Source organism: Aricia agestis, chromosome 13, assembly GCF_905147365.1.
Source record: "Aricia agestis chromosome 13, ilAriAges1.1, whole genome shotgun sequence".
Classification (NCBI taxonomy): Eukaryota; Metazoa; Arthropoda; class Insecta; order Lepidoptera; family Lycaenidae; genus Aricia; species Aricia agestis.
The window spans coordinates 12,678,148-12,703,482 of record NC_056418.1 but is presented as its reverse complement, the minus strand read 5'-3'; the positions used below and the strand labels follow the sequence as shown (position 1 = coordinate 12,703,482).

Here is a 25,335-nt window from a genome sequence, read left to right as displayed (position 1 = left end):
ACTGGTCTACGATTATAAACCTATGGCTATGATAGGCTATGATCGACGTTTGTGCTTGCAGTTATATCAGCCTCGCAATCAGTAGCGGCGTTAGTATTATTAAAGCCCAATGATATATTTAAACATGAAAAATGTAGAATATCATTGTTAAGGCCCAAATTATGTTATCATGTTAATAATTGTAGATATCAGAAATTTATAGTAAAATGAAATTGGATAGTTTACAGCGAAAAATGAATGAATTTGGATCATTTAATGTTTCTCGGCTCTCAAAACTATCGAATACAAGTTGCTTAAGTACCCAGGTCATGAAGTACCAGAGGAAGCAAAACAGTAAATTCCTAACGTCACGCGTCACTCACCCACGTTTACGTCGACTGCCCACAGAACTGAACATACACGTCTGAAATAAAATACTCCGTTACAGCACTTTATTAAAACGCTGCATATTCTAAATCCATAGCTTTTATCCATACTCAGGGCCTGTTTCACCACTTTCTGATAAAGTGCCGAATAGGCTATTCACAGCTTTTTTGACAGATTCTCCATACTTTACCTGTTAAGTGGTGGATAGCCTATTCGTCACTTATCAGGAAGTGGTAAAACAGGCCCTTAATATTATAAATGTGAAAGTGTGTCTGTCTGTCTGTTACCTCTTCACACCCAAACCGCTGAACCGATTATGCTGAAATTTGGCATGGGGATACTTTGAGTCCCGGGAAAGGACATAGGATACTTTTTATTCCGGAAAAATGTACGGTTCCCGCGCGATAAACGAGTTTTGGCGCAACGGAGTTGGGAGCGTCTACAGGCGTCAACTACAGTGGCGGGGTAAGGCGTAGGCAACGTGGGCGACCGCCCACGGCCTCGCGCCCCTTGGACCACGAGGTTTTTTAATAACGATTTACTAGTTTTGATACCTACTCAAATGTTCATTAATAGAAAGTTTTATAAATCAAAGTTTGAGTATCAAAAATATCTTTCTCTCAACAAATCCGTCCTCTTGCGTCATCCATCACGGGATGCCCATCATCCTCACAAGAGGATGATGGGCATTTTGGTATATAGTCACAATCAAGATAAATTATACCTACACCACTAGATAGCGTAAAAAAGTTATATGGCGCCCAGCCCCTAACATATTATTTTGTCCATTACGAAATAAGGCTGTGAGCCTGGCACGTCTTAACGAAAAACCGCCAATCCACCGCAGCGCACGGAGAGACTACGCAACGTGCGTCAAGCTTCGCTTTGTAAGACAATATAGTTATGTGACTGTGTCCACTGCAACCCACGGACACGCTACGCACGAATTGACTCACGTAGCTTGCTCGAATATGGTGCACACGTAGCTCAACGCTGGCCACGCTACGCATGCTATATGTAATATCAGTTAACTAAAGCTGGCACGTTCACAGTGCTCACACTTATGCAATTTCACTATACAGTTTGTTTAAAAATATAATATGTTTGCATCATGATAAACTTTATCGCATAATCTGCGTATGATAATAATATGCCATCGTACATCGTACGTACGCACAAAATTATCGTATGTGTACGATAATTATCGTACGGTTCCCGAACGCTGACCGCGCGCCGATCACACGTTATGGACTTTGTAACATCACGCTGTATTTATAAACAATAGCAAAAGAAAAACAATAACTGTCCCCTTCACGCTCATAAGATGAACCGCGCGCGAGAGAGGCAGGCAGACTTTTTATGATGCGTATGCAGTACGTCACAAAGAGAATATAATCACTATGGTACGTCACGCCACGCGCTTTTTCACAGACACTACACAAGCGCAATGTTTAAATGTGTTGATCGTGCCAGCTCTTGTTAACTGACCTGTGTGCACGGGATACACGGAAGCGTTATACACATAGTCGTGTTTGTATATATATAAACGCCTCCGTGGTCTAGTGGTATAGAGCGCGGCTCTTAACTCGGAGGTCGTGGGTTCGATTCCCGCGTTGGAAACATGTTATTTCCAAGTTTGGTTAGGACAATGCAGGCTGATCACCTGATTGTCTGACAAGTAAGATGATCCATGCGTCGGATGGGCATGTAAAAAGTCGGTCCTGCGCCTGATCTCTCGCCGGTCGTGTCGGTTTTCCGTCCCACTGGGTTATGAGAGTAAAGGAATAGAGAGTGCTCTTGTGTACTGCGCACACACTTGGGCACTATAAAATTACTCCTGCGTAGCTGGCCTGGTTTCAATGAAACCGGCCACCGTCACCGAAACCGGTGTGGGAGCTATTCTCGTGTTTGTATAGCGTGTGCTGCAGTGGAAACGTTGACCCACGTAGTCAAAGAAATAAATCCGTGCGCCGCGTGACCGTGCACAGCGTGCGCCGCGGTGGAATGGAGCCTTTACTTGCATGTGTGTGTAGCATGTGCCATGTAGATCGGACGGGAGCAAAATGAAATGCTAATAAGGTTTTTTCGTCTTTATTTTTTACAGAAAATCATGCACAGCACATTAGACATTAGTGTATAAAATTCATCTGTTATAGGACCACATGCAACAGTCTGGATTAAAGTTAATCGTCGATTAGTTCATAATCTCTCTCCTAATTTCTGAAAAAGAACGCATGTTTTTGACGAACGATTAACAACATCTGCAGGCGCTAGTGGGTTACGTTTTGGCATTTTCTTGTTAGAATACCTGTTTGTAACTAAAAGGTTACCCTTTTTACCATTTGGGTACGGAACCCTAAAAAATGTCAGTAAAAAATATACATACTTGGATGGTCAAATTTTAGCGTACCGGCAAGCAGCTAGTGTTAGTTGAACTTCTTTCAAATTCTCTCAGTTACATTCAAGATATTCTTACAAGAAAAGGCGATTAAGAAATTACAATTTTCTTTTATTTCTATATAATCTTGTATTGAATATACAAGTGTACCAAAACTATATAATGTGATAATGCTTTAGGGTGTGTATTGTGTATGTGTTCCTTATATAGAGTTCACTGTGAAAATAACAGCGCTAAAAGAGCTAATTTTTAAGTGATTTGTATGGGCGAGCGCCCGAGCGTCATGAATTTTCCCATACAATGGTGAATAAGAAAGTTACTCTATACAGGGGCTCTATACACACCCTAAGTCTAGACTCTAAAGTATTATTATATTATCACAAAATAATTTTGTTATTACTTAGTTTTGTTACAGCCTGTATTTAATATAAATAAAAGTAATAATTTGTAAGTTATAACAAGTAAATTATTGAAACAATTATCAGTTTCTTTTAATCAAATGCTACACATAGTAAAATGCTTTTTTTGTAATGAAGAAAATTACTTCTGGACTTTTAAATATTAACTTTATTACAAATTTTATTGTTTTTGATTTAGTTTTCAGTTAATTTTCACTGAATCGATTAACAAAAACAATTTTGGGTCCCAATCAACAATTTTGAACACTTTGGTTTCGCACTCACATAAGACCAAAAGATTTTTGGCTTAATTTAGACCAATACATTATTTGGCTAACTCAGGACTCACAGACCCACTCAAAAACGATTAACTATGGGATGATAGATGACGATGATGAAAGATGGGGCACATCAGAAGATGCATCATGATGGCTGGATAAGTTTTGATAAGTTTTGATCTGAACCTTAGCCATGAGTGACCTCTATAATACACTGGACAGGCTATGCCGTACAAAATGACAGCTATTTTTTGTGCCAATTTGAAGCGCCGCGGTGAGCGTACTGTGAACTAATTACATAGAAAATGACAACCGCCATTTGCAAAATAGTAGTTCCAAGTACACTCACTACTGCTTTCACATAGCAATCAGCGCCAATATGGCGACTTTCAAATAGGAACATTTTATTGATAACGATCGCCTGTCCAGTGTATTATAGAAGTCAGTGACCTTAGCCCATCTTGCATAACCCTCCCCTAACGCAATTATCATGCCTTCAAGACAAAAATGAACGCTGTGTGCATCTATATTACATATATTTTCTTCAAATTATATTATTAAGGGATATATTTTTACAGTGTTTTATTGTTTATTTACGTTTTTAGTACTTTGACGTTGCGAACTGTTTAAAAAAAAGTAGAACACCTGATGATGATTTTTTCGAAACCGGTCGTGTATTTAACAATTTTGTAATAAATATATTAAAATAAAGTGGAATAAGTGCAAGGAAAGTGTATAATTATTTAATTGAATAGAGCGAGATGCAACATAACGCATTGCCGTTTGACGAGTGAGACAGAAGATGTGTCGATTCTCAGTTCGCGACGTCAGTATGCTAACAGCGTAAAAAACTAAATTAAATATTAAATAGTACAATAAATACTTACGGATAAAATATTATAGTGTGTAACAAAAATAAGTGATAATACTTTAGGGTGTGTACGTGTTCCTTGTAGAGAGTTCACTGTGAAAGTAGCAGCGCTGAAAGACGAATTTTTTTTTTCACTTTTGTATGGGCAAGGGTCCGAGCGTCACGAGTTTCCCCATACAAAAGTGAAAAAAATTTTTGGTCTTTCAGCGCCGCTACTTTCACAGTGAACTCTCTACAAGGAACAAGTACACACCCTAAAGTATTATCACTTATTTTTGTTACACCCTGTAGATAATCAGGGTTAATATAGACACATGGAAATTCTAAATAAGTTGAATTATCTAGACTTACCTTGTGTCCGAATTTACCCTGTTTACCATTACAATCAACGCGGCTAGACACCGCGACCGAAAAAATTCAAATAAAATTCCACTTTATGATATAGGCTATAGGTTCTATTTTCTCTACGCCACTACAAAGCAGCGACTGGGTCGCTAGACCAATGTCGGTAGAGAATGAAAGCTAAAGTCTAGGGGTCAATTTATACTAGCGCAGAGTCGAAGCGCATCGAAGCGAATTATTAAAACTGAACATAACAAATTCAACCTTAACTCCAAAGCGTTAACGCACATATTACTTCTGAGAATTAAAAAAGGCGCGAATTCGCTTGACCACCGCTTTTTGGTGCGCGCGCATTCTCGCGCATCCAAGCGCACACGAGCAAATCTACGCGTCATCACTGTAGGCACTCTGGCGAATCCGCGCGCATTCGTTCGACTTGTTGCGAATTTGACGCTTCGACGCGCTTCGCTGTGCTTCGACTCTGCGCTATTATAAATTGACCCTAGGTCATAACTCATAAAGTAACATTTTATTTGAATTTTTGTCGGTCGCGGTCGTTTGCGGCTAAGAACGGAAAGTCACTGAACACGGGCCACATGCGACAGCTACAAACGCTGCTAGAAAAAAAAATAGCGTTTGTCGAGTCCATATAAAACGTATGTAAACTACAAGAAGCCTGAAGCAGCGTTTTGTGGTTGTAGCCCGTATGCGGCGACCCTTATTTGTTGTATAAATAGAATAAATTAACAAAATAATAATAATCTAATACCGTTCTTACTATTGTTACGTATATACTATGTTCATTGTTAATGTATGATTAAACAGGTATCTCACTAATAAAAAATTAAAAAATACATGTTTTCTGTTGTTCTCCTTGTCTATCAAATGCTTTTTTTTATTAGTAAGGGAGATAGAATATGGTAGAAGAGCCTAAACCACTGAGATCTTTAGAATAATCATAGCTCTTACACTATTGACATAATATTATAAAAATAAATATATTATACACGGCAAGAGAACTTGGTAATTCTTTAACTATTTTTTAACGTTCATTATTTTTAGTTGTTATTGTTTTTTTTCTAGAGCCTGGTTTCAAAACATGCAAAAATTCGGCCATCGACCTATCGCTATTTGTCTCTTTCATTTGCGTATGAATATTTAGCTATATCGACTTTACTGTTTTTGGGGTAGGAGCGAGAAAGCAATATTTCCACGTGCGAATGAAAGAGGCGTCGATAGAAGACCGGGCTATACAGACGGGTAATAATGTAAAAAGCTTATAATCTAAAGACGTTAATCACAGAAAGCAAATATATTATGACGATTAAAAAATAACATAATAATCAAATAACCTAATAATAATATTATTTAGTATATTTAACCTGATATGTTGATTTTTTTTTATTCGAGTTGAAACCATAATGTTAATATACTTACCTAGCGGATAAGAGAAACAAAGGCCTGAGTGAAAGAGATGTCACTATCAGTAACACTGCGTGGTAAAGAGACGTGTGTACACGACAGCAGCACTCTTTTTTTGACGTCCAGTCGGCACGTCGGCATTCTATGAGATTTAATTTTCAACGTGCGGCAGCACGTTGAAAATTAAATCTCATAGAATTCATGTTCAATCATGCTTGTGTAAGTGTATACGTACACATATTTTTCACACAGATGAAAACCAATTTCGGTTACGTTTGACAGCTCGAGATTGTTGCTCTATTCCGCTGGGTATATTAAGTTTATGGTGGAAACATAAAACCAAAGAAACTTTGAAACGACATTAAAATCAACATTACTATTCTTAAGATTTTGAGGATATTTTTAATATAGGGTTTTTACTTAGACCAAACCAAATAAAAATACTTTTTATTTGGTCTGAGGGCTTTTAGTTATCAATTTCGACGTAAAAGATGCAGACGGAACCCTAAAGACGTTAGTTTTTTTGACGATAATACCTGAATTTTTTAGTTCTAGACTAGATTATTAAAAAACTATTTACACTGTATTATTTCGATATATTATGTTGAAGAAGGAAGAAAATATGTATTTACAAAGAAAATATAATTTAAAAATTTGTTCATTTTATACTGAATCCAAAATGCAGTAATTTTTGACTAGAAATACTATGAATACGCAGTTTTGTAGTATAGTAGTAGTACAACAATGATTACTATTGTAGTAAGTAATATGGCAAGATATGTAGTAGGCAGAATTTTTGTATACCCAGAATAAGGTAAAAAACGTTTCTTTAATAAAGGAGTAAAACGTAAGAAAACTTCCTATCCTTGTCTTATTTATGTAATGTGAGAGGGACGAATATGACACGAATTTACGTTTTAGTAAAAAATTCAGTCTACTTTTTGGTACATAATACTTACTCTATCCTTTTCTTACGTATGTGTAACGCGAAGGACGCGTATATACTTTAATTATACATCACACGCTTATTGTTCTAAGTCTCTTTTGGCCGAGTACTTAAACACCACTTAAAGTAAGAGGCACTTAAATATTATCTACTAAAATTTTTCAGCACTATTGTCATGAAAACATGGATGTGACGTAGCCACAGATAAAGTAGCTATCACTAAAATGACACCACCAACAATGTAAGATAAATTGACAGGATTTGGTGAAATGCCTTGCAAGATGGCAGCGTCCTGATTTCGGATACAAGCCACAATAAGCTTGAAAGATTGCCAATCTCTTTACAAGATGGCGGTTTTAGTTATGCTTTTGGCGCGCTATCATCCTTTGAGTACTGAGTCGCAGTTATCTTTAACTATCCTTAAAGCCCTTATTTAAGTAAAGTTTAAGTATTCAGCCTTATAAGGCAATACGAGACGAGTCAACATTGCAAATACGACCTTACTTTCATACTGATATGGTACAGTTTCGTACAGACGTTGTTCGGTACCTCGTCCGAGGGGAGTAGCCATCAGTTGCCGTTTTCTGGTGACGTCATCTGCGTGTAGGCTGATTGGATACTCTCACAGACGAACCTGTATTGGTTCTGGAAGCAAGAAAATATAGGTTGATAATTAACCAGTATTCAATTGTCAGTTAGTCTAGTAGTAAGAAAGTGTTTGTCTGTTTATCTGTTTTCTTGTCCCGGTAATGGACATAATATAGTTTTTATTGCGGTATAGTATATTATGTTGGCAATTGGCGTATAAGCTGCTGTCATATATGTCACGAACTAAAATCGCTGAATATTCACAACTTCAGCCAGTATTAGTGTATTACTACTGATGTATGTCATAACTCATATGTCATGGACATACCTGTGTCTGGACGCACATGGGACGCTGCGAGCGCATAGCACGCACTAGATCCAGCGGGTACATCGGCTGCCGGCGCGCTAGCAGCTGCAGAGCGACCTCCGCCAGTATCAGCGCCCCCGTACGTCCCACGCCAGCGGAACAGTGGACTATCATAGGTGGATCCAACGTATGGGAGTCTTCGCCATCTAATTCTTCGACGACTGTTGGTACTACTGAAATAAAAAACTAACTTTAGTTTAACACAAAACTAAAGTTAGTTTGGTGAAGTTTACCGCTATTCACTGTGGGTAGTTTGATATTTGTATTTATGCCGGGTTAGTTCCCGAACCGGTGGTAGGCCTCATGTAGACGTTCTAAAAGTGTTAACTTTGTTAACCTATTTAGAAATAAATATTTTGATTTTATATTTCTTCTAAACTCCTACACGACCACTATCATGACGCACCTGCACTAGACCGATGCCGCAGCTCCGCACAATCGCGCGTGAACTGTATGAAGTCGCGCGTGTCCTCCGGCACGCCGTGGTCCGGCCACGCGGTGTACTGTAACTGCGTTATACTGCGACTGCCGCCGTCGCTGTCCTATAATACAAAAAACAAAAATGAATGAATACACAATAAACTCCTTTTATTGAGTGTAAAAACAGCGCAAAAATTCACATATGGATTATTAGGATTAATAATTATTGTATACGATATTTAAAATGCTGACACAATATCAAGTTCACAAAATGGCTGAAATTGATGAAATATTATGGTACCTATGTGCACTACTTTGCCTGACATAAAGTTTGCTCGATAAATATTTAATTGTTAGAATTTCTATTGATGAATCGCTTCTAGTCATACCTTCAACACCATCTCCCTTCGCACATAATGACCAAAATTCTGCTCGCTGTTGGTGAGAACGGTTAGATCGTTGGTGGCCTTGAGCGGGGTGGTCCCGACTTTGGGCCAATACTGGTGGCACTTAGTCCTGCACCGCTCCGCTAGGACCGTCAGCATCACGATGAGACTGCTTTCGCTCTCCCACACCATCTGCCAGAAGTCACCCACTGTTGACGCTAGTGGACCTGAAATTGAGATGAAAATCATAATTAATAGCACAGCGACAAAATATTCCAGTACCTTGTAAATCTTCTTCTATCTGTTGTTAAAGGGGTTCCCAAACTTATTTTGTCCACTGCCCACTTTGAGAAGAAATTATGTTTTAGCGCCCCCCATTGTTTTAATTTAAAATGCATCCAGATAAAATAAAATTACAAGATACCCCCCAAGTCGCTACACAACACCCCCATTTTTTTTCTGGGTCCCACACCGCCTTCCTTTAGACCTTCAGCGCCCACAAGGGGTCGTTATCGCCCACTTTGGGAAAGCCTGTGGTATAATATAAAATTCGAAGTAAAAAGTTAGTAACATGAAAACGAGAACAAGATTTCACTGCACTTCATTTAATCATTTTGAAATATATTCTATCAATTTATATGAAAAAAGAGTGTCAATACAATTTTTAGGCAAGTTTTACTGCGCGTACTTGCAATAATCATATGTTTGCAGACATTATCTACTAAAAACTGATGTTATGATGTTTACGTGGGAGAGCCATGCTTCGGCACGAATGGGCCGGCTCGACCGGAGAAATACCACGTTCTCACAGAAAACCGGCGTGAAACAGCGCTTGCGCTTGTGTTTCGCCGAGTGAGTGAGTTTACCGGAGGCCCAATCCCCTAAGCCCTACCCTATTCCCTTCCCTACCCTCAACTATTCCCTTCCCTTCCCTTCCCTACCCTCCCCTATTACCCTATTCCCTCTTAAAAGGCCGGCAACGCCCTTGCAGCTCTTCTGATGCTGCAAGTGTCCATGGGCGACGGAAGTTGCTTTCCATCAGGTGACCCGTTTGCTCGTTTGCCCCCTTATTTCATTAAAAAAAAAAAACAGTTACTGAATAATATGAAGTAATAAAAAAGTTATTAAACATACCCTGTGTCGCGATATACGTTAGCACCAAGTCGGAGTTGGGAATCTCCATGTTGATATATGAAGCGTTGATGTAGTCGCCGTTAGGTCCGTTCTTCAGTAGCACTCGTGTTGAGTCGTCTGTAATATAACACGCGAATATTATGTAGATATAATTTCAATTAACTAAGTAACTATCCATTGATGCACTTAAGTGAAGATATAGATTTGATAGATATTATTTATATTTTTTCTGAAATCTATGATGAGGCCTAACGATTGTCTCATTTACTCGCGTACAAAAATATGGGTCTTTACAAAAATGTTAAAACGTAATAGTAAATTTCGTATGAAAAACTAACGTATCTTCGATATAACCGGACCTAATGTTTTATGATATTTTACTTATATCGTCGTCGCTCCCAAGTCTGACGTATTGTAAATAGCACCCTAAATCTATACTCACAAGGCGCAATATCCCTGTATCTGTTCTTGTTGACGTTCTGCGGCAACTTCGCGGCGGTGGCGGGCGCGTCCGTGCGTCGCCCCGTCCCCTTACCCTGTATATTGCAAATAGCACCCTAAATCTATACCCACAAGGCGCAATGTCCCTGTATCTGTTCTCGTTGACGTTTTGCGGCAACTTCGCGGCGTTAGCGGGCGCGTCCGTGCGTCGCCCAGGCCCCTTACCCTGTATATTGCAAATAGCACCCTAAATCTATACCCACAAGGCGCAATGTCCCTGTATCTGTTCTCGTTGACGTTTTGCGGCAACTTCGCGGCGTTAGCGGGCGCGTCCGTGCGTCGCCCAGGCCCCTTACCCTGTATATTGCAAATGGCACCCTACATCTATACTCACAAGGCGCAATATCCCTGTATCTGTTCTTGTTGACATTCTGCGGCAACTTCGCTGCGGTGGCGGGCGCGTCCGTGCGTCGCGGTAACGCGTCGTACTGCCGCAGCGCCGCGCCGCTCGCGAGCCCGTCACCCAGCAGCAGCATGGATTGATGGAGGGGGTTGGTATTGGTGTCCGTACTGGTTAGAGGTACGAAGCATACGGCCGGTTCCTCGGGACCCGTTTCGTCGGCTTCGAAGACCGCTGGAAGTAAAAAGTAAAAGTTTATTTTACGCTATTAACTTATCAAAAGGAAATACGGACAAACGTGATATATGCTTAAATATAAATGGGCTAGATATAGATAAATACCATGGCTTCACAGAATATCAGCGTGAAATAACAACGGTTTCAAGGCTGTCCCGTTTCATAAAAAGAGTAGACGCATAGCCGGCCACACGGGCGCTGCGTTATCGTAGCGTTATTACGAAGCAGTCTTAAAGTCAACACCCCCTCCCGCTTCGTCTCGGGGGCTGCTGTCCATCAGATGTGCGCTGCGACGACGCAGCGCGCCGTGTGGACTGGCTCTTACGCGTTCTGTCTATTGTCTCACGTACCTTTGGGTTTGATCATGAGCACGAGCGTGTCCTTGGTGTTGCGGATCAGCTGCACCACCTGCTCGTGGCTCATCTCCGACACGTCCTCGCCGTTTATCGATAGTACCTGGTGAAAAAATAAATAAAATTGAAATATAAAAATATACTGCAATAGTCTCAGAAAGAGACATACCGGTTAGACTCACTATTGAAAGAGACAGCTTTATAATTCCTCATGCAGTCACGAACGCGGTTTTAAAATACTAGACGAGACAACTTTTTAAATAAGTTAAATCCAAATCACGATTGAAAGGGACAGACACACATAATATAAAAGAGTTGGAACCTTTTTGCATAGAGCGTGGCATACCTAATTAGTTTCAAGTACAGATGCGTAATGGAAAAATTTCCAAAAGAAAAGAAAAAAGAAAAATTTCCATTATATTTTTCCAATTTTTCAAATATTTTTCCAATATTTTTCCAAGTTGAAATGTCAACCAAGATTAGAAAATAAAACAAGATAACTGTGGGATAACATTTTAAGACTTTTATTTATTCTTTTTCTTGGAAACTTCTATGATTTGTTGCATAAGCCGGCACTTAGACGATCAATTGTATTGTGCAATATCACGCTTCAATTTTACTAAACAGTTTATTTGACAATTATTAGATTAAAGGTGCGTTCAATATCAACCCTAGACGTTCAATAATATTACGCAATACGTGATAAGGCGCAATAAAATTGCTCGGCTAGGCCGCTAAGATTATAGCGTTCATCACCGGACCAGTATTACTAAAGTCGCGTAAGATTTTTTCTGAAATTAATAATTATAGAAAGTTTTTTTTGCGCTAGTGTTTAGAAGAGGTCATAAATAATTAATAAGTTAAGCTCTGATCACTGTGGACAGTTAGCATCATTTAATGTCAATTGCGATAATAACGTAAAGGATAATCTTGTGTTTGTTCCTGTGACTACAAAACGTATTGAGCAATTTTTAGAAGTAAATTAAATTCAAATATTCAGTCATTGGGTAGATCAAATAGCTCAGATGAAGCTTTTAATAATTTGTTTAAGGTAATAAGAACACAATTTAATACAGTATTTACTTCTAAAACAGTTAGAAACGATAATAAAAAAAAAAACAGATTTATTGAATGGGCAACTAAAGGAATTAAAATAAGTAGGCAAAGATTATATGAATTATATGATGAGAGGTGTAGCAACAGTAGTGAATCATTTAAAGCCTATGTTAAAAATTATTCTAAAACCTTCAGAAAAGTTTGTAAAGCTGCTAAGGCTCTATATATCAAAAATAAAATTAAAAATTCTAAAAATAAAATTAAAACTACATGGAAGGTTATATCTGGTGAGACTGGAAACGTCACCTGTCGTAACACTGATTTTGAATTATACTTTGAAAATAAAAAGATTACAAATAATCTCGAAGTTACGACGGTCTTTGAAAAGTTTTTTGCTGACATTCCGGTCTCAACTACAAAAAATCTAAATTCCTCACCAGAAGCTGCTGAAAAGCTACTCAGAGACAATGTAAAGGAATGTGATGTCAATTTTAAGTTCATGGAAATTAGCCCTAGAGATATTATTGATACCTTTAAATTGTTGAATATTAAAAATACTACTGATCTCTGGGGCATGTCTACAAAAATTATTAAATCGATAATTGACATCATAGCTCCTCATCTGGCAATAATTTTCAATGACTGCATTAACAGTGGTGTTTTTTTTGACTTAATGAAGCACAGTAAGGTCGTACCTTTATTTAAAGCGGGAATTAAATCAGATCCGACTAATTGCCGGCCCATTTCGATTTTACCGACTCTTAGTAAAATATTTGAAAAAATAATTTTACAGCAATTACTGTTACATTTTAATTTAAATAATTTATTACACAATAACCAATACGGTTTTACTAAGGGTCGTTCCAATATGGCAGAATAATCACGTTTGTTGTATGTACGCCTTACTTTCAGGCACTGTACATGCCTGAAAGTTTCAAACATAAAAATACTTTTAAACTATGGTTGTTAGGTCTGTTTGCAAAAGCGGGACAATTTGGGCTCATGGGGGACAGCGTGTCAGACTGCCTGAAAGCGGGACGTATGCCTTATGGTTACGTTAGGTATCCCCAGTTAAGGTTTGACCTACGCGACCTACGCGACCACGCGACTGCGAAGCGGGAGCGTCAATACAAAACGCTCCCGCAAAATATTGACGCTCCCGCTTCGCAGTCGCATGGTCGCGTAGGTTTGGCCTAAGCCTTATAAATCTGAGTAGTGCCTTCTTCATTATATAACTCTGGAAGTTCGAAATTTTTTTCGCGAGAATTTCGCGAGATAACAGGAACTTTCAGTTTTGCGATATCCGCACATACTACTACAATAATTATTGTCCTTGTATAATTTACAAGAAATCATTTTAGGGTTCCGTAAATAATTGGCCAGTACGAGTCGGACTCGCGCACGGAGGGTTCCGTACCGTTTATGAGCAAAATTAAGCAAAAAAAAATATTTTTATATGGGATATTAAATTAAATATTTAATGTAATTAAATATTTAATTTAATTTTAATTTTATTATCAACTATTAAAGTACTGATACCATTAAGTAGGTATATTTTGTAAATATTTTAAGTGCCTTCGTGTAGCCATTATTGATATAGAGCATTATACGTGGGGAGCCATGCTTCGGCACGAATGGGCCGGCTCGACCAGAGAAATACCGGCGTGAAACAGCGCTTGCGCTTTGTTTCGCCGAGTGAGTGAGTTTACCGGAGGCACAATCACCTACCCCATTTCCCTTCCCTACCCTCCCCTATAATTCCCCTCCCATCCCTAACCTCCCCTATTACCCTATTCCCTCTTAAAAAGTCGGCAACGCACCTCCAGCTCTTCTGATGCGGTCTAATCCATGATCAGAAATATCCAGTTTTATCCAGTCGCTTAGGTTCCGTACACCTGGTACATTTACCATAGGCGTAGAAAAAAACATAAGGATCGTAGGTTTAATAATCTATCATCTACAACTTTGTTTCTTCAATTATTTGCGCTAAATTTGATTTTATACTTTGACTTGTTTTTTGGAGTTATTTCCGTAACTACTGATTTTACAATGAAAATTATAGGGACTAAAGTTGTAGAATATCAAATTTGTGATAGCTTTGGTCCTTACCATTTTCGTAAAAAATAAAAAATAAAGGAGATATGGCTAAAAAAAGATATTGTTTTTTAAACAACACCTAAAGTCATTCAAGCCTTTGAATGTCAACTTAATATGAACCATATTTGATATTCCATTTCATTTTTACTATTTACTATTTCATTTAAGCGAATAATTTCAATAAAAAAATATTTTTCCATTATTTTTGCAATTTTTCAATTTTTCAGAAAAATAAATGGAAAAATTTCCGAGCTTTGAAATTTTTCGGAAAATTACCCATCACTAGTTTCAAGTACTTAAAATGGCATATTTCGGTGTTTGACCTATGAAACATACGTCAATCGACAGAGAAAATAATTACAAACAACAAATACTCTTTGACAAAACGTCGTAAATGTTATACTTTTTGAAATATTTCAGGTTCTATATCTAAAATGTTATTTATTTTACATTTTCAAACTGAAATAATTCAGAAAGTATATTATTTACGACATTTTGTTAAAGTATATTTATTGTTTGTTAAACATCTTCTCTTTCGATTGGCGTATGTTTCATAAAGTGTACACCAAAATACTACAGGTATGCCAATAAGGTTTGTTGTTCTTTTCTATCTAGTTAATTTACTAACAGATAGCAGATATTCTTAAATGTGTGCCTGGTGCTTACTTATCACAAGATACGTAATCGCTCTGTGGATATAAAAAATGTAGAAAGAGACAGCAACATCCCTGGTCTGCCTACAGGTGTGTACGGGGAGCGACGAGCGACACGATATTATCAACGCCGCGCCGTCCGCACCGCGCACATTAAACCCGGGTCACCTTGATATGTCTATCTCTTTCATGTTATATAATGTCTGCCTATGTCATTGAAATAGACACATATCGTCTGTAGATAAAAAGAGACAGCAACGTACCTGGTCTCCCTCCTGCAGGTGCGGGCGCGTGCGAGGAGCGACGAGCGACACGATGACGGCGCCGCCCGCGCCGCGTACATTAAACCCGAACCGTCCGTCCGGCCCCGCAGACAGGCGGACGCAAGTCGCCTCCGCTTCGGCTTCTGACTCGGACTCGTCGACGTACGTTAGCGGAACGCGACACGCTAGCACGCGCTCCAGACTGTTGCCCTCGCTGTTTAAAAGTATCATTTTTTACTAATAATTTAACAGAAGGCAAGGACTTAAGTGTTAGTAGCACAAAAAATACAATAAAGGGTAGTTTACACATACAAGTAGAAATGGTTTTATAGGCGGTTCACTTTTGTATTATTTATTAACTTACTCAACAGCGTCAGCGGAAGGCTCCGGAGGCGGGGTCGGTCCAAGCAGGCGTGTCCGTCCACGCGGGGGGTCGACACACGAGGTGCAAGACAACAACTCTTTAACTTACTCGACAGGATCAGCGGGCGGTTCCGGGCTCTCTGGGTAAGGGGGGTCGGTCCAAGCGGGCGTGTCCGTCCACGCGGGGGGGTCCGTCCACGCGGCGCGGGGCGGGGGCTCCTCGTGGCCGGTGACACGCCTCCTCGCCCCGCCCCCCAGACCCGGCGACGACGCGCACTTGTCGCGCGTGCGGGAGCTGTTGCGTCTGGAATTATGACGTCACAATCATAATAAACGTAATGAGTAATGACACTAATGCCGTTATTCCCCGCGTTCCACTTAGCGTTGATGATGATGATAACGATCAAAACGCTACAAATAGGAGGTATTTTGAGCGTAATCGGATGGGCAAAAAGTCGGTCCTGCGCCTGATCTCTCGCCAGTCGTGTCGGTCTTCCGTCCCACTGGGTTATGAGAGTAAAGGAATAGAGAGTGCTCTTGTGTACTGCGCACATACTTGGGTACTATAAAATGACTCCTGCGTAGCTGGCCTGGTTTCAATGAAACTGGCCACCGTCACCGAAACCGGTGTGGGAGCTATTATTTGAGCGTTTTAATCGTTTCTAACGCTAAGAGGCACGGGGGAATTATGGTCACATTAAAATTTTTTTTTTCGAATTTTAGAGCAAGGTTTCGTTATGTTTTACATTACGCATTGAAAAATCCATAGGCCAAAAAAAAGTGATGCGAATGAAGAGTGATTTTAATCGCCATGTTAAGAAGGCTCTAATCGATGTCACAGTGACAATTGTTTATCCACCACAAATAATTCAATTACCTCACAAAGCTCGTATTACTCGCGCGGCAACGCTTCGCATCTTCCAACGCCTGCGTCTCAGTCCGGGGCACAGTTGGGGCGGGGGCCCCGAAGCCCAACAGGGGCCTTCGTCTTGGGGCCCGCAGTCGGAAGAACCCGTGTCGTTCCACGCTGCACCGCCAGAGGGCTTTGGCTGCGCGTGCGGACCGCATGTTGAACCCGAGCACCGTGTCGTATGATTCAGACTGGAATTAAATCGAAATTTTAAATTAGAATAAACGATTTTTTTATAAGTACTTATTCTTAAAAAAAATAAACGTTTGGAATCAAATAATATTATAATGTAACATTGTCGATTGACAAAAATTTATGGGATATATCGCTAAGCTAAGTCATTTCATCCTGGTATTTTTACGTGGTTTGATATTGCCCGCAACTTTGTTTTGACCAAGTTCGTTTGTTGCAAAAGAACCATATTATCCGGGATGAAATCTTTAGTGTTTTTCTTGATAAATTAATAATAATAAATTTTATATATAAAAATATATTATCGTGTCACAATGTTAGTTTAAGGTACAATACTCCTCCGAAATGGCTTTACTGATTTTTACCAAATTTTACATGCATATTCAGTAGTTCTGAGAACCGGCTACTGGGTACTTTTTATATTAATAGGTAATGCACCTATTAATGGTGTATAAATATTAGTAAATTATTACAACTCGAGACTTACAGCGACCATTGTTTGTGCGACGGGATAGCGATGGACGTTGCCATGGTGACATACTTATTTAGTCACTTCAATAAAATAATATGGGCGAAAATCGAAATACTTTATATGGCAAAACAACGTTAGTACTAATATAAAATTTAATCGAATATAAAATTTAATCAAATTGAGGTATGTGCAGAGAGCCTGAGCGACAAACACTTTTACATTTATAACATTTAATATTCATTTAAGTTGCAGGTGTAACTTCCTTACAGTTGAATGTTTTTTTTTTATGAAATAAGGGGGCAAACGAGCAAACGGGTCACCTGATGGAAAGCAACTTCCGTCGCCCATGGACACTCGCAGCATCAGAAGAGCTGCAAGTGCGTTGCCGGCCTTTTAAGAGGGAATAGGGTAATAGGGGAGGGTAGGGAAGGGAAGGGAATAGTTGAGGGTAGGGAAGGGAATAGGGTAGGGGTAAGGGGATTGGGCCTCCGGTAAACTCACTCACTCGGCGAAACACAGCGCAAGCGCTGTTTCACGCCGGTTTTGCATGAAACGTGCGGTGTTTGCCACGGATTAGGCAATCCGTTTACCTGTTAGTCTATTAAGTCATACTATAAATAAATTCTTACCGCTTCTCGTTTCAGTTGTATGAAGAATTGTTTCTTCTTGAATGAGATTTTGATGATCTTGCTCCAAGAGAATGTATTCACTCGTATGTCTTTCTGGAAGACCACAATACCGATTGACGTCACACCAATCAGTATGTCTTTTTCGTTGTAGTCCTGAAAAAAAAGAGCCTCTAGTACCTAGGTTTTCTACTATTTAATTAAATGCTACTTAATTCCAGCTCTATTTCTTGTTCCATCAAGTCTGTTTCCTATTGATCTACAAAATGGTATGGCCATGAAATTTTACCAATGTCAAACATGTGACCGATCGAGAAACTACAGAAATCAGTTAACGCCCAATAAAAGCATATTATACGCATATAAACATACAAATTTAAATTATTATAATTTTGCATGCAAGTTTAAATTTTTACATAAAACTTGCATGCAAATTGCACTTAGTAACAAAACCTATCTCAACACTTTTACGGTGTATCCCGCGGCGTTACCCGCGGTTTATTAGGGCAAATAAATTTATATAAGCAAATAAATATTTTCCTGCAGTGAGTCTAAACCAGCTATCCCCTACCCGCGGCCCGCCGGGACTTTATTTGTGGCCCGTCTGATGTTAAACTATTTTGAAATTAACGCCCACCGGCCACCGCAAAAATAATGAATTGAATTTTTTTTTTCATTTTTTAAATCGTTAATTTTGTAGAACGTTATTTTTTACCCTAAAGTTTTTTGTTGCGGCCGGCGACATCAAAAGCAAAATATATTTGTCGGCCGCATGAAAAAAAGGTTGAGGACCACTGGTCTAAACGTTAACACAAGGTATCACTTAGCTAGCTAGCTCCATACCACTGGCGGTTTAAATGCGAAGAAATAACAAACGTCATACATAAAACCACAGAATACATATTAGTACAAGATAAAACACAGACAAACCCTCGCCCTAAAGTTAAGTACTCACATACGGTTTTGCTCGATAGTTTTACTCCAAATCGAGCAATAACCACCGTGTGGACCGCAAAACTGACAGCTCGAAGGCTTGCTTCGAGCCGGCTCGATGGAATTAAATTTCATTTCCTTCGATTCGGAGTAAAACTATCGAGCAAAACTGTATATGAGTACTTAGCATTATAATAATAATATTAGTGTGGTATAAACACAAATGCACTACATGATGCCACAGACAGAAAGACAGATACACTTATGCATTTACAATATAAGTATGGATATTTCAATACCTTAGCAGGGTGCGATTCGACTCCATACAGATCCAACCGTTTGGCATGTTCTAGAAAATTAGCATCAGCGTCAGCAGGGGACTGGCCTTTGTGTAGTTTATGCAGCTCCTTGATCCTCCTCTCATCTTCGGCGCTTTGCTTGGGCAGGAGACATAACTCGGAGAGGTACTCCGGTCGGTGTTCCAGAGAGTTGTAGTCTCCTAATTCGGCTGAAATATAAATTAAAGTTTATGATTCATATTGAGCATAACCACAGACATAGATCAAGATAGATACCGCATGTCGCTCCATTTGTATGAAAACGAGCGTGCCACTTTTTTATAGCTACTGTGACGTACCAATGCAATGATGCCCATTATCTAGGTCAATGTTTCAATTTGAATTTATACAGCTCAATACGACACTTCTAGGTATTTAGGCATTTTTAAAATTCCAATTGACGTCCGATTCCGATAGCAGACTAAAGAACAGACTTTCGAAAGACAAGCATTGCTCGTAGTTTGGGAACGCGATATGGCACGCGAAGTACATACACATGCGGTATCTATCATGATCTATGTCTGTGAGTATAACTCATTCAGGTATACTTTAATAAATTTTGGATAACATAGTATTTGTATCATCAATCGAAGACATTGATTGAGTTCCAGAATTGGAAATTGACTAGTTTTTTGGTGGCATAACACGAAGCTGAGGGTAAAATTTAGTTTAGTATTATTTCTTAAATACAAAGACTGTGATTTGATTGTGTGTGACTCAAGTTATTTACATGAAATATTTTAACTTTAATTAGTAAATATTATATGAGTCATAACTCATAACAATAAAAAGTAATTAAAGGACTTTTAGGTAAAATAAATGCTGATTCAGAGGGCATTCAACTATTACTAACAAAGGTCTTAAGTTCTCACAGAAGGGACTAAATAATTACCTAGTTAAAGTAAATTATCCCCGATTTTCATATCAGACTCAGCTTAATAGGGCATGATATACTTAAGGCGCTCTGGTTGTTGCAACTACGTAAAATGGGTTTTTTAAAACACGTTTTTAGTGAAGGAAATATCATTATTTAAGTATAAAATAAGTACCGTTTTAAAATTGAGAAAATTTCCTATACGCAAAGGTACACAATTTGAAAAATTCTGCTCGATAGAAAAAAAATCTCAAATATGACTGTTATAACGCTGTTTTTCATAATAAAATCATTTTATGGCTAAATTACACACTTTCTAGAAAAAACAAAAAAAGTTGTATATGTGTCGTAATCTAACGTAAACGATTTGATATATTTGATTTGTGTAATACTAAAAACAAAAGGTTTTTCCTCCTATTTTCTATTATCAAGGCACGCGGCGAGCGCGTAACAGCCACTGTACAAGGCGCGCGAATATGAATGTTATTTTAATGTCCTTAACGTCGATATTCGTACTGACAGACATCGACCTGCTTATTTTAGGGACTACTGGGCCTTAACTAAAGTGTGAATATGAATATGAATTATTATATCAGTCACAAATAATTTTTTATTAGTGACTGATATAATTGGGAATAATAAAATTATGCACTTGCATGTTACATCTAGATATCGCGCAACTATTCGCCACAAAATGTTTCATAAAAAAAATTGTGTCTAAACACTATGCCGAATTTCCGCGGCGGAAGTTCGGCATGATTCCGCCTGCAATGTATTTTAAATTACCGATGACACACCATGATAAAATTACGTCGCGTTATATTGTATGCGTATGACATTGCTGACGTAATCATGCGGAATTTCCGCCGCGGAACTTCAGTGTATTTAGACACTTACATGTTTGCCTTCCCTTAAAAAACTCCATACCTTGTACAGTAAATGACGCAAGCAACAAAACAGTGTTCTTGGGCGCAGACATTCTGCCGTCGATCAGTAGCTTCCTCAGTTGTAGACACAACAGATATCTCGTGAATTCCTCGTTTAGCCGACTCGGCTCAGGTGGGTAGAACCGTACAGCCAGCCACAACTGGGCATTAGCACCAATCTGCTTCTTCACCGATTTACCGCTGTCCAGCCAGCGCTGAAAAAGGGGTTAATAATGAAAAAAAATTGATAATGTTGCACACAGTTTATATTAAAACTAGTCACCTCATAAGTCATAAGCATAAAGTTAATATACCTAGCGGAATAGAGCAACAGTCTAGAGCTGACAAACGAAACCGAAATTGGTTTCATCTGTGTGTAAAAATATGTGTATGTCATTCACTTACACAAGCATGATTGAACATGTTTTCTATGAGATTAAATTGTCAATGTACGGCACATGCCGACTGGACGTCAAAAAAAGAGTGCTGCTGTCATGTATCACACGTCTCTTTTCACCACACAGTGTTACTGATAGTGACATCTCTCTTGCTCAGGCCCTTGTTTCTCAATTCCGCTAGGTAACTTTATGGTCATAAGTGAATGTTAAAACTTATGTATATATGTATGTTCAAATTTACAGTGTTCATGACTTACTTTTGCATAAAACCATAAAATTAAGTCTTTACTTAGATATAATATTTTTAACAACTGCTTCTTAAGGCACAACTTTTAACAAATCAAATAAAATGCACAAGATCATGCCCTCAGCTCATAATATCATGTACAATTATGTAAGGACCTGTGACTCATCATGGGCAATTGACATAATTTAATAAAGACCGTTGACCTCTAACATCCCATTACAATTTTTTTAGTGTTGAGTCATCATATTTACACATTACAGTGTGTCTGTTTGTCTCTGGTGCCTCTTCAAGTGACAAGTCCTAAACCAATTTAGATCAAACTTGGTATTAAGATACTTTGAGTCCTGGGAAAGGACATAGGACAGTTTTTGGAAAAGATCAATTTATAGCTTAAAATTAAACATATTTCAGTTTTAAGCTATTATTATTTGTATTCAAATTAGTTTAAACATGATGCGTACAAAAACTCTTATGAGACTCTTATAACCTTGCCTATGTTATGATGAATACTATTTTCTTCCTCTTCACAAAAATTTTAAGTACATTGTGAAGAGGACAACCAAACAAGGTTATAGGATAGTATTAGAAATAAATATATTATCCTCTTTAAAGTACTATCATAGAACCCTAGTTTTATTTTGTTACTTCTATGTTTTAAAGAAGTATAGTCTATGAAAAGAGGCTTTATTAAGGCTTTATTAATTAAAAGATTGAAATATGGAGTTAACTTTACCGTTATTTCTGTATTTGTAGCGCTCGGTATTGATCCATTTTCTGTGAATTGTAAACCAAAGTAATCCTTTTCAACCAGTTCTAAATGCTGGAATACATGTTCTAAGAGAACTGAGCCTTTTGCCTTTTTCTGAAATTTAAAAAGAAACAATTAGGATGATATTAATTTCATGAAAAAATTCAACTACGTAGTACATACACATTCTTAAAAAAATTAAACTTTAATTTCATTTAGTAACGTGTCTGATATAATGACTTATATAAATAAATTAGAAATCGATTCATAATAAATTAACTGAGCCAGTTTTAACTGCAAATAAGAATTCACTACAAGAAATAAATTCCCATTTATTATATTATTATACGAATGGGAAGTCTTACTCAAAAATCAGAAAGGAGAAAATGTAAATAAGACTCAATTCAAAAACTTACCTCTATTTGAAAACAGTGATGGGTATCGTCCAAAAACACAACAATAACATTGAAAATATTAAGTTTCCTCTCCCTAGCAAGTTCAGAGGCCCGAACGTTGTAAGTACCACTACAACTACTGAATGCCCGACGCGAGACACTCTCAATCATTGTGCAGATTAGTCACTCCAGGATTCCTATCAGATAACTCAAAAACGGGTTTTGTTATCGAGCAAAACACGACTCAGCCCGTCACCTTTAACATTATGAATCATGCCCCCGCTAATGTGTGCATATCAAGTAGGTATTCCCAACGAACTGACGTAACGAGCAGCGAGCACGTAAAATATTACGTCTAAAACATAATACAGGGATATTTGTTGTTAAAATTGGACATCCAATGGATGTTGTTGTCGCTTCTTTTGTCGTTTCTGTAATGAATAATGTGTGTGACAACTGCCTAATACACTGCCTTCTACAGCACGCACTTATTATTGCAATTTCATATTATTTTCATTGATAATTTGTAAAAAAATCGTAGAAAACAGCACATAAAGTAATTTCTAGAGGGTCGCCATGTTGAACTCCAAATATTACAATTGTCAAAAGTGACAGCTACTGACAGTGACGTTAACTTTTTTTTTTATATTAGTAGGTATAGCATAAAACCATCGCCATGTGTCATCGCAATGGCGGGAAAATTAGAATAATACCTATTCATCAAGTTATTATTTAATCAGTGCAGTTGACAGCACTATATATGATTGTGCTACTTTTCAGTTGCAGTTAAGGTGGGTTTTCACTATACAAGAGTACCTACTAAGTGCGCTCATACGCGCTAGATCCAATAGCTCACTCAGAATTTGGTTTACACACAGTTATAGGTTTTACATCCTAGAAGTAATATTTTGTCTCAATGCATTAAAGAATATTATGATGACAATTGCAGCTGATCTGTTGCTTCACGTTCCACAACACTTCTTCGGCTTCATAATTACCTATATAGGTATTTCTAAAAACTTCACTATATCCCGTTCTGCCCACTTTTTCTCTAATAAAGATTAAAGTTATACTCGTATAGACGAGTATAACTCTCGGACCGAGTGCACTCATACGAGCTAGATCGTATGAGTGTACTCGGTATGAGTGTATTCTGTACTGTATGAATCATGAACAAGAGGATGTCTTTACCTTTAAGGAAAACGAATAGGTTTCGTTGGTCGTGTTTGGAGGGCTAGGGAATGCCAATAATTAACGTTCGTTGGCACGTCTTGGCGTTGGCCGGCGATTCGTGGCGTTGCGGTAACAGGCGATAACATCAAAGGGATCGAATCATATTTTGTTCGAACGCGGTGTGGATGGTCATCGAAGGCCAACGAAAGAACGATCATTTTAATTCCACCCATAAAGTTAATATACCTAGCGGAATAGAGAAACAAAGGCCTGAGCAAGAGAGATGTCACTATCAGTAACAATGCGTGGTAAAAAGAGACGAGTGATACATGACAGCAACACTCTTTTTTTGACGTCCAGTCGGCACGTGCCGCACGTTGACAATTTAATCTCATAGAAATCATGTTCAATCAGGCTTGTGTAAGTGTATACGTATACACTTACACAAGCCTGATTGAACATGATTTCTAACCTAACACATATTATTTTTACACACAGATGAAACCCATTTTGATTCCGTTTGACAGCTCGAGATTGTCCGCGACACACTATACCTATCTATGTCAAGTGAGGCACAACACCTATTTTTTTATTTAAAAATCTTGATTTTTATTGATCTACATTTAAACGGATTTATTTTACTCATGCTAATAATCCTAATCAAAAGAAATTATTTCATCACTAAGTACAGTTTATGTAGAATATATTTGGTCTTTGAATTATTAAAATTTGATGTTTGGTTTAGAAGTTATGGCGAAATTAAAATATTGCGATGTACGCCCGTTTCGAAGTGGGCGCTGCGCTACCAAAGCGGCGATGCGCTCGCGGGAAAGATATCACTATACATCGCCCGCGTAATTTAGGAATGTCACGGAAACCATACATTTTTCCGCAAAAAAGAAACCTATGTCCTTTCACGTGGTCTATTCTTCATGTAAATAATGTACCAAGTATTGTACACATTGAAAAGGTCTGCAGAAAACACGATAGTATATACGAATAAGGATATCCCACAATAACATTTTATTGTCATTTACTTTTAACTTCAAATAAAGGCACATTTTCGAAGTGATTTTAACCAATACGGCAATAATCCTTATTCAGTTAAATACTTTTAATAATTTATTGATTATGACCCTTTACAGCATTTTTTTAAATGAAATAAGGGGCCAAACGAGCAAACGGGTCACCTGATGGAAAGCAACTTCCGTCGCCCATGGACACTCGCAGCATCAGAAGAGCTGCAGGTGCGTTGCCGGCCTTTTAAGAGGGAATAGGGTAATAGGGGAGGGTAGGGGAGGGAAGGGAAGGGAGTAGGGGAGGG

At 38.3% G+C, this 25,335-nt stretch overlaps 1 protein-coding gene across 2 annotated transcripts; it reads right to left on the bottom strand.

Annotated features, from left to right (window-relative positions):
- Window positions 1-6,364: 6,364 nt before the first annotated feature.
- On the bottom strand, window positions 6,365-23,408 carry LOC121732968 (tyrosine-protein phosphatase non-receptor type 4). Of its 2 annotated transcripts, none has more exons than XM_042123010.1 (15): window positions 22,860-23,408; window positions 22,429-22,557; window positions 21,052-21,265; window positions 19,212-19,420; window positions 17,983-18,135; window positions 16,657-16,880; window positions 15,889-16,083; window positions 15,417-15,630; window positions 11,345-11,450; window positions 10,752-10,991; window positions 9,917-10,033; window positions 8,786-9,009; window positions 8,383-8,518; window positions 7,938-8,149; window positions 6,365-7,666 (listed from the first exon to the last, which is right to left on the bottom strand). In XM_042123010.1, exons 1-15 carry the CDS (start codon window positions 23,007-23,009, stop codon window positions 7,592-7,594), a joined length of 2,598 nt encoding a protein of 865 aa, XP_041978944.1. In that variant the 5' UTR covers window positions 23,010-23,408; the 3' UTR covers window positions 6,365-7,591. The 2 variants fall into 2 exon arrangements, with proteins under 2 accessions (XP_041978944.1, XP_041978945.1); XM_042123011.1 differs by having other exon boundaries at window positions 7,938-8,146.
- Between the last annotated feature and the right edge of the window lie 1,927 nt (window positions 23,409-25,335).